This window comes from Octopus bimaculoides, chromosome 18, assembly GCF_001194135.2.
Source record: "Octopus bimaculoides isolate UCB-OBI-ISO-001 chromosome 18, ASM119413v2, whole genome shotgun sequence".
NCBI lineage: Eukaryota > Metazoa > Mollusca > Cephalopoda > Octopoda > Octopodidae > Octopus > Octopus bimaculoides.
The window spans coordinates 9,753,258-9,764,058 of NC_068998.1; the positions used below are offsets into that span (position 1 = coordinate 9,753,258).

General features: G+C 39.7%; 1 protein-coding gene across 1 annotated transcript in view; it reads right to left on the bottom strand.

Annotated features, from left to right (window-relative positions):
• Positions 1 to 10,801, bottom strand: part of LOC106873142 (SR-related and CTD-associated factor 4) — a 54,295-nt gene that overhangs the window by 10,650 nt on the left and 32,844 nt on the right. Inside the window, exons 7-10 of the mRNA XM_052974529.1 lie at positions 9,045 to 9,108; positions 3,432 to 3,508; positions 2,430 to 2,598; positions 945 to 1,243 (exon numbers count right to left, since the gene is read on the bottom strand). Coding sequence (XP_052830489.1) covers positions 945 to 1,243; positions 2,430 to 2,598; positions 3,432 to 3,508; positions 9,045 to 9,108 — 609 coding nt within the window. The remainder of the gene's footprint in view (positions 1 to 944; positions 1,244 to 2,429; positions 2,599 to 3,431; positions 3,509 to 9,044; positions 9,109 to 10,801) is intronic.

A 10,801-nucleotide genomic window follows, 5' to 3' on the forward strand; every position in this document is an offset into this window, starting at 1 on the left:
ATTAAAAATTGAAGATAGGGGCACTTAGAAGATGACCATTAAAAATTGAAGATAGGGGCACTTAGAAGATGACCATTAAAAATTGAAGATAGGGGCACTTAGAAGATGACCATTAAAAATTGAAGATAGGGGCACTTAGAAGCCCCTATCTTCAAGTCAACTAAGCACCTGCCTCTTCCATCCTGCTGTGCCTACTAAGTTAAGATGACTGGGCAGTCAACAAACACCAGCAAATTCTGATTACTTGGCTTAGTTAGGATATTGGATGATTAACCTTCAACAATTCTCCATAATGAACCAGATGAATATTTACATATGATTTATTCACCCTGGTCTTTTGGGTTCGACCAAGACAAACAACTAATCGTTAACAAAGAGGAGTTTCGTTCCCACCACTTCATAGTTGAATGGTTGCCTATAGAAAGCTCATCAAACTGTAAACACAATTACTCAAACCAACTCTACCGACCCATGCAAGCAAAGAAAAGAAAAAAAATGAATGCAAAATAACAACAACTATAACCAAGGAATCTCTATGTAGTCACTCAACCCACTAGAACAAACAACCAATTCTCCCTCAATTGATACTGTCTGTCTTAAAATACAATAGATGTCGTTAAAAGCCCCCTAAATGAGGTAGGCCGGTCATAGCTGGAACTATTTGTGCAGATGTCTAAATTTAAAGAAACATCCAACCCACACTTGTACATCAAAACAGATATATCTGAATAAAAGGTAGCATGGTCCCAGGTGGAACAATATTAGATCTGCTGAATCTGGGTAGATCTAGGGGAAAAAAATAAAGAGGGAATTAAGGGGATCAAATATGAAGTATGCAGCAGAGTTAAGCTACGGTTGTGACAATCAAATTCAAAGTACTCTGAAAGAAGTACCGACACAGAAAGCAATGTGAAGGAAGGAAAGGAAACTATTGGTATACAAACCTGGACCTTGATCGATCCCTGTTGCGAGAGGTTTTATGGATATCAGGCTGATCATCAATAACTATCACCTCGGCATTAGGCACGTCGCCATAGTGACGGTCATGTCGGTTGTCCAATTCCATACGCTCTGAGAGATCATTCTGATTTGATGGTGCTGGATATGGAGGTTCAGAAACATAGTAAGGCATTTGTGGATGCATTGGAGGGGGTTGGTTTTGGATTATTTGCGACGGCGGGGGTGGCTGAGGCGGCATCTGCGGTGCCACAGGGATATGATGTTGAATTTGTGGAGGTGGCTCCTGAAAACACAAAGACAGAAGGAAGTTATACTTAACAGCAAGTCAAAATATAAATAATAATAATCATCATCATTTAATGTCTGCAGTCCATGCTGGCATGGGTTGGACAGCTTGACCAGGGCAGGTAAGCTGAGGGGCTGCACCAGACTCCAGTCTGATTTGACATGGTTTCTTCAGCTGGATGCCCTTTTTAACACCAACCACTCCGAGCGTAATGGTTGCTTTTGTATTCCATTGGCATGGGTGCTAGTTGTGACACCAGTATATTGCCACAACTAAGATTTCACTTGGCTTGATGAGTCTTCTTCTCAAGTACAGCATATTGCCAAAGGTCTCATTTGTTATTGCGCTTCTGTGAGGCCCAACACTCAAAAGGTGCTTTTTACGTGCCAGCAGCAGGATTTGTTAACTCACATTAGAATGGAACACGGATGTTAAATGATGATGATGATAAACACATTTATACAGTTCACAAGGCAGAGATCTGGTTATATTATCTATTGACTACTTCCTTGCATAAAAGTCAAATCTCCAACAATTTGCAAATGTCTCAATTTATAGAAACAGCCAACCCCTCTAAGCTAACAAATAAACACATGATGTGTGTGTGTAAAAGACACATGAAGGTCACAGTTGGAAAATCTGATCATATAGGCGTAGGAGTGGCTGTGTGGTAAGTAGCTTGCTTATTAACCACATGGTTCCGGGTTCAGTCCCACTGCGTGGCACCTTGGGCAAGTGTCTTCTACTATAGCCTTGGGCCGACCAAAGCCTTGTGAGTGGATTTGGTAGACGGAAACTGAAAGAAGCCCGTCGTATATGTGTGTGTGTGTGTGTGTGTATGTGTGTGTGTATGTGTGTGTGTGTTTGTACCCCCAACATCGCTTGACAACCAATGCTGGTGTGTTTACATCCCCGTAACTTAGCGGTTAGGCAAAAGAGAGCGATAGAATAAGCACTAGGCTTCCAAAGAATAAGTCCTGGGGGTCGATTTGCTCGACTAAAAGGCGGTGCTCCAGCATGGCCACAGCCAAAATATTGAAACAAGTAAAAGAGTATGTGTCTACAGGAGTAGAACCTACTCATGGCTAAACAACACAAAGAAAGACCCAATAATAACACCACAGTCAAACAGATGTTATTTCCATTTATCCCTAATCAATTAAGAGACATCGTTGAGACTCACTTGACTTATCTGTTGATTAAACTCTTTCTCCTGCTGCTTCAAAAGCTGCTGCCGTATCTGTTCCTGCATGTTGAGTTCATTCTTTAGTTGTTCCGTCTTCTTGATGGTTTGAGACATTTGGTGGATCTGCTGCATAATTGTTGGATCATTCAAAATATTCTGGACATTCCTGGAAAAGCAATATATTGATAAATGCAATTATTCAAAATAATCCCCAAAAAGGTCCGTCAGCTGCTATATATTTCCTCAGCAAGTGTGTCTTGTTATTGGCACTCCGTCGCTTACGACGTCGAGGGTTCCAGTTGATCCGATCAACGGAACAGCCTGCCCATGAAATTAACGTGCAAGTGGCAGAGCACTCCACAGACACCCTTAACGTAGTTCTCGGGGATGTTCAGCGTGACACAGAGTGTGACAAGGCTAACCCTTTGAATTACAGGCACAACAGAAACAGGAAGTAAGAGTGAGGAAAAGCTGTGGTGAAAGAGTACAGCAGGGTTCGCCACCATCCCCTGCCGGAGCCTCGTGGAGCTTTAGGTGTTTTCGCTCAATAAACACTCACAACGCCCGGCCTGGGAATCGAAACCACGATCCTATGACCGCAAGTCCGCTGCCCTAACCACTGGGCTATTGCGCCTCCTCCTCAACAAGTATTTAGGGTTTAATGGTGTTTACTTTCCAACCACATACTTTTTGGGGGATCCAGTCCCACTGCACAGCACCTCTGATCTAGCTCTGGCCAGACTAAACCTATGTAACTGGATTTGGGAGATGGAAACTGAAAGAAGCCTGTCATGGCTATGGTGTGGCCCCACTTGGAATTTGCATCACCAGTCTGGAACCCCTATCTTGCTCAGGACATTGACCTCCTGGAAACTGTACAGAGAAGTGCAACCAAGCAAATACCCTCCATCAGGCATCTACCATACTCAACGCCTTGCTTCCATTTTTGAAAGGTGCCTACACTAAATAAAAGAAAAGAAAAGAAATAAAGGAACTTACCCAGGGATGCCATCAGAGTTATCTTCATGCTTGTCTTCCTCATCATCACTTTCCCCATAATCAAAGTCCAGCAACTTCTAAAGGGAATTTACAACAACAATTTAATAAATTATCAAAAAAAAAATACACACACACACACACACCAGTTAAACAAAAATATAAGATTTCCTGCCAATAACACATAGTTCACTAAGAAGCCACACATTCCATACAATTCTCATAGTTCTGTTTAAAACCAGACTTCATTATGTACAATCATCATCATCATCATTATCTAACATCCATTTTCCATGCTGGCATGGGTTGGACGATAGAATAAGTATCGATTTCATTTTCCTCATCACTTAATTCCAGTTTCCCATGCTGGCATGGGTTGGACGGTTTGACAAGAGCCTGACAAGCCAGAGATACTGTGCCAAGCTCTAATATTTGATCTGGCATGGTTTCTATGGTCAGATACCTTTCCTGCTGCCAACCATTTTACAGAGTGTACTGGGTGCCTTTTACATAGCATCAACACTAACAAGGTTACCAAGCAACTTGCACAACAAGACATCTCACATGAGGAGAGAGTAGTATAGAGGGAAGTAGCTTTTGTCAGATGGTGGTAAAAGTACAACAGAGGAATAGAAACTGGAGAGGAGATTCAATGGCTGCCTCAGTTAAAAAAAAAAAAAAAAAAAACCTGGTGTAGGTCTTTTTATTGAGCAGAATTGGTTTCAGAGTGGTATATTTAGTAGCCATAAATGAATTGAATTTCATCAATTATTTTGACAACACCAGCGTCGCCTTACTGGCATGTGAAAAAACATTCAAGCAAAGTCATTGCCAGTGCCGCTGGACTGGCTCCTGTGCAGGTGGCACATAAAATGCACCATTTTGAGCGTGGCCATTGCCAGTACTGCCTGACTGGCCCTAGTGCCGCTGGCACATAAAATGCACCCACTACACTCTCGGAGTGGTTGGCGTTAGGAAGGGCATCCAGTTGTAGACACTTTGCCAGATCAGTTTGGAGCCTGGTGCAGCCTTCTGGTTCGCCAGCCCTCAGTCAAATCGTCCAACCCATGCTAGCATGGAAAGCAAACGTTAAACGATGATGATGAAGTTTCACCAGGGCCAGTAAACCCTGCTAGGATTTCACCTCAAACCTGGCACAGACTAAAGAATGTCCAATTATTTCCAATGCAATACTGTATTGGCTATTTCCACTAATCTCTCAAAGTCATGTTTTCTTTGTGTAGCATTAACATTAATCCATTAGCATTCGGATTACTCTGTCAAGCATAATGTTTATTCATTCACATCATTTTGAATTGTTCAGGCATTATCTCGTACCTTCAACATTTTAATGAATCGGCGGTTTATTTTAGAATGACATTGCAGGGGAGGTGTGAGTGGCCAAATCTGGCCAGGCTGACCAGTAGAATATTTTGGGTGGATATGGCCAGCTTAAATAGACACATGCTCATAAACTTTGGATGAGGAGATAATTACATAAAACTCTTGTACTTAACTAGTACTTTTTTTATCAACCAGAGAAAAACCAGGATTTGAATTCAGAACAAAAGGATCTTGGTCTTCACATCACCAAGGACTCTAGCTCTATCAAAGAGACAAGACAATGGGAAATTTGTCTGAGGAGGAGCAACCACACCAGCTAACCCTAACCCTAACCCTCCAGGAATGTTTGCAGCTACCAGTTTCAGAGTGTGTCTATGTCTGATCAACCACAGCATATTCATTCAGCCATGTTGGCAGCAAATGGACCGCCTGGACCATGGAATATATCAATACCATAAGAAATGGAAAAGAAGGTCCAATCTGGTCAGACAAAAATAAATAACAAAAGTGATGCAAGTATAGGACACCTCCAGAAACCTTTCAGAGATAGCTTCCTCTTTGCCCATTTAACTCTTTCAAGCTGGGTGGTACAAATAAGGTACCACTTATTCGTATCAGCTGGTACAATTCTTTTCACTGCATGGTCAGCAGCTCAGAAAACGTACCACTTCAGCTATCAGTCAATCAGAAGCTACACTTACGTCTGGCAACAATTTCTGCAACACAAACGGAATATTTTTTCAGTTGAATCCATTTTGTGCCAAAAGGTCAGTCGACAAGAAAACAGGAGTATAAATTTTGACCCTTCTGGAGTTTTTTTCTTTTGGCCTATCTCGCCCCTGGAAGACTTAAAGATGGGACTGACAACCCTACTTGCATCCTCATCCCAGTTCCTATCAACCTGGAGGTCTGTACCAAAGCAATTCTAACCAATCTCTTACTCAGCACCCAACAATGCTAGTTGGCAGCATGAACTTTCCAAGGCTACAAGCCCACTAACTTCTCAAAGCTTTTTTTCTTTTCTTTTTTGCTGCTCGTGTGGGGTCATTCAAACCACAACTATTTACTGCCAACATATCTCAGTAGTTGTTAGCCTTAAGCAGTACTCCAGGTCAATTAAATGGTCTTCAGTACCTCATATCTAACTGCAGACACTTAAAGAACATAAGTTTCGGGTTTCACATTTAAGAAATAGCTGAAAGCTGTTCTCAATGCTAGTATAACAGTTTGCTGTGTTTTCACAAACTGACTTTTTACTCACTAGCTCCAAACCTATTCTATTTCTGTTTCAGTTGATGGGGTCAATTGTCAACAAGTGGTACTGGAGTTCTCTGGAGAGGACAACTGAACAACATCAGTAGCATTTACTGAATAAACCTGTTTATTTAGTAAATGCTACCAATGTTGTTCAATTGCTCTCTTCAGAGAACTCCTTGTTCTTGTGTTAACAACTGACTCCATCAAGTACAACCCAACTAATATACCTACCTAGTTGCTGTAAGCTCTTGCTCACAAAGAAAATGTTCAGATTGTGCATGTGCCCTATCTAGACTTGTTTAGACTTCAATTTACAGTCAATGTAGCTGACTGCTTGAAAGTCTGGACATCCTACACTATATCAACTCACTGACCTAAATATTCTAGATATAATCTGAATGATCTAATGCAGTTGAACTATGTCTCTCATTGTTCCTTTTGGAAATTCCATTTATTCCTATCTGAGAGGATTGTTTAAGTAGGTTTGAAATTTTTATACATACTTCACTTGTATCCGCAAAAACCCCCAGCGTGCATTTAAAATGCCACTTTAGTCCCCCTCCTCAAGGACTAAAGAGTAGATTACACACAAGAACACTTCTAGACATCTAAAGGGATCCAGCCACCCTTCTCCATTTAAGGTAAAAAGAACCACAAGGTTTTGGTCCTCCTATTCACATCCAATTCCACTGACTTACTGTAAAGGTTCAAGAAGTGCATCCATATCCCCAAATCCAAATTTTTCTCAACCAACTCTGCCACACTGAACTGAATCCAAGTTGATCAATGCATTTAATATACCTCATTTTACAAAGGTGGGTTTAAATTCATGCCTTCCACAAATCCTGGTCTCATTAATATCTACAATGTCCTATGTCCAATGACCTGAAGCTGTTGAGCAGTTGACTACTTTTAAGCTGGCCCAGGGTCACATACATTTATATATCCAAGTACAGCCATGTCAGTCACAAAAAGACAAGAGAGGTCTCAAGTTTAAAGAACAAATAATCCAGTGTTAGAGATTGGATGTGAAAGGTTCAATCACCAAAATTTTCAGCTCACTTTATTTCAGGATATTCCCTTTACCATCACTTAGTTTTCTGATACTTTATAGACAAACTCTCCAAAGCTCTCCCCATTCCCATTTTTCCCCCCTTCACATCATACAATATACTCCAATTGCAGCAGTGAATGTGATGGTGAATGGTTTTTGTATGTTTACCTGCTGCTTCTAGTGTTTCTTTTTTGCAGTGGCCCTTAGTGTTCCTATTTTTCTATTAAATATTTTTGCTGTTACCTGTGGTTACAGGTTGGACTGTGTGTGTGTGGCTGATGGGCTTTCTGCTGCAACATCAAATCTTACAACTTTCAACTTGGGAGCAATTCCATTTCTCATTCTTTTGACTTTCTGAATGCATTTTTTTTGCCCCTCTCAATCACAAAGACATCTTGGACATAAACCTCCTCATATGACAAAGAATATGGAATAGAAGAAGGGGTAAATTTTTCGCATGTGTATATTTAGCTGGAAGTGAGATAGGCTTCCTTTGGCTGGGGTGGAAGGTTTTGTTTCAGGAGAACCTGCTGCCACCACTGTTTTATGCACAATTGATGCTCCTTCTGTTGTTCGTGGTTTTGTAGTTGTAATGGTGATTTTTGTGTTGTCAGCCGCAGGAAATATCTTTTCTTGGGGACAGAAGATCCTGATATTTGATGTTACTGTGTGAGTAACCTTCCACCTCATTACTCATCTGATCTCAAGTCAAATGTTTTTATGGTGAACAATGCATATGCAGTTAGAAGCTATTAAGAAACCCATCAATTCTGCCAGCACACCAACTTCATAATAACAATAAAATCTACTTCACGGTTTCAGAATAACCTCCCAGGAATATTACACAAGAATCATGAAAAGGAAAATGGTAAAGGACACAAAATAAATATTACGGTGATTAAATCAACACAAATGTATTATTGGAATATATTTCAGCAACCACGAGAATAATAGGTAAAAATTGATGCTAGTTCACAATTGCACTTTTTTTTTTAAATTTTATTTTACAGAATAATTTAATATTTACAGAATAATAAATATGGGTGTGGCTGTGTGGTTAAGAAGTTCACTTCACAATGTTTTAGGGTTCAGTCGCACTGTGTAACACCTTTGGCAAGTGTCTTCTACCACAGCGCCAGGCCAAGCAGAGACTTGTGAGTGGGTTTGCTTATTTTAGACTTCTATTACTCAAACACAAAAGCTATGGCCTGCCTGACTGGCTGGCTCTTGTGCTGGTGGCATGTGAAAAGCACCCACTACACTTGCGGAGTGGTTGGCGTCAGGAAGGGCATCCAGCTGTAGAAACATTGCTAGATCAGATTGGAGCCTGGTGCAGACACTGGCTCTCCAGACCTCAGTCAAACAGTCCAACCCATGCCAAACCCATGTCCAACCCAACAACAAATGTTAAACGATGATGATGATGGTCCTTCCATTTTTTTTTTTTTTTTTTTTTGAGAAAGCTTTCTTAACAGGTTAACAGGGTAGGAGTGAAAGGATTTGCAGAAATGAAGCTGCAGTATGAAAGGGAAGTTATCTTGATAGTTTGAGCTTAAAACAATAAAGATGGCATATATCAAAATAATATACCACCATTTACATGTAAATTACACCTACTTGATTTTAACTTAAAAAAAAATAAAACAGAGTGTGACACACAAGGGCAAGTTAAAACTAAAAGGGGAAAATTTTGTACAAAGATTTAACACTAACTTAGGGGTGTGCCTATACATAATTTTTTTTTCTTTCTCTAACTCGGTTATATCATGGTACATCAATGGAAACACAAGGGGGAGACAAATTTAAGTTCAACACGAATCTAATAAGAATAGTTACAAACTAAATTTTAAAAAAGGGGAAGGGAATTAACTCTTTAATGCTAAGTTGCTGCACACATTCATAAGGTCTTTCGCTGAAAGGGTCAAACTTGGGTCAAACTCGCATGCAACTATTGCAATTACCAATAACACATTCCATACAAAAGTATTATGAAGAAACCACTCTTTCTGTTGCTTGTTTGAATAGCTGCAATGATTGTCATTTAGTTTATGTAGATTACCAAAATCTGAGAGATTCTGTGATTGAGATAGATAGGTTTACTGTGGAATGTTTACAAAGAGTTTTGACATCTAAGACATTTGTTCCTGACAGAAATATCATTACTAGGAAAATTCTTGAAAAACTTAATGTCTCAGCAACCTCCAATGCCGTTCAGGGAGTTAAAATTTCCTGGAGCACCAGCCACATAAGCACAAAATCCCATCTGCTATTGGACCTGGGTCATTTGTATCACTAACAGTCTTTAGAAGGAATGGTTTTGAAAGCATTGAAGGGCATATGTAAGCTTTTTGAAAGTTGTCATGTTGGAAAACACTCCTCTCAGAACTATACACAATTCTTTATTCCTATTTTCTCTATGAATATTCCTAAAACTTTTCATTATGCAAAACTGCACGTGGCTTTACAAATCAGACCATGTTATATTGATGTGAAATCAGAGTTGGTGGCGGGGGCTCTTTTTTTTTTTTATGTTGAGGGACAGGTCCAGTGTTGTCCTCCTTTGTTGAGTATGAAAAAGACTGAAATCCACCTTGGGAAAATAGGTTTTGTATCATAGGTTCAGGCCCCATTATGCAGCACCTTGGTTAATTGTCTTCCACTACAGCCTCAAGCCAAACATTGCCTTGTGAGAGGATTTCAAACACAGAAACTGAAAGGAGCCATAAGCCCACCTGTGTATGCACAAAGGTATGTTTGTGAATGTTTGAAAAACTACAAGTCTATGGACTGTGATGACACCATTTGTAGCTCAGCTACAACAGGACACATTTGTTGACTGTCAACAAATCGTCTGCTAACTCTGCACTTTCAAATTCCTTTGGAGAGGGGAAAAAGAATCCTTACCTGAAAAACAGGTAAGGATTGGTAACAGGAAGTGCAATTGGTCAGAAAACTCCTGCCTCGATAGTCTTCCAACTAAGCCATGTTAGCATGGAAACAGACATCAAAAGAATCCAATGAAATGTTGAAGACATACAATTTGTGTCTACTTACAAATCATTTTTTTTTTTCAGTATTCAACTCACTAGCCATCAACATGCAACAGGGCCCACAAATGCACTGTGTTTTCTTAATGATGTCTAATATACAAAGGTGCATTCATAATCCAATAGAAAAACAAAGGGATTTCAAAGTCTCATATAACTATAAATTTTAGCAAAAACGATGGAGAGGGGGTCCTGAAAACATAATTTAATAATTATAAATAAAATGACATTAAAAAGACCAAGGAGAAAATGAGAGAGGAACTGGGTTCAGAAATATTTCCAATGTTAAAAAATGTTTTGGTTTAGCACTTTAATATTTAAACAGCCCTAAACATCTACCTGTTTTAGGTTCAAATCAGCCAAATCTGGCCTCTAGCACCAACCCCACTATGTCATTCTAAAAATAGTTATTTCAGCTAAATCTCAAAGCTACAAGATAATGCATTTTTAATTCAAAACTAATGTGAATAAATAAATATTAAATTCAAGAGAACAATCTGAAGGCTGAAAGGGTGGAAACATAGAAAGGATTCCACTGCAAAAATAATCAGAAATTAAAAATTTTTTTTTAAATATATTCATATACAAAAAAGGAGAGAGAGGGGGGGGAGAAAGAGAAAGAGAGAGAGAGAGAGAGAGAGAGATAGAAAGAGAGAGAGAGAGAGAAAGAG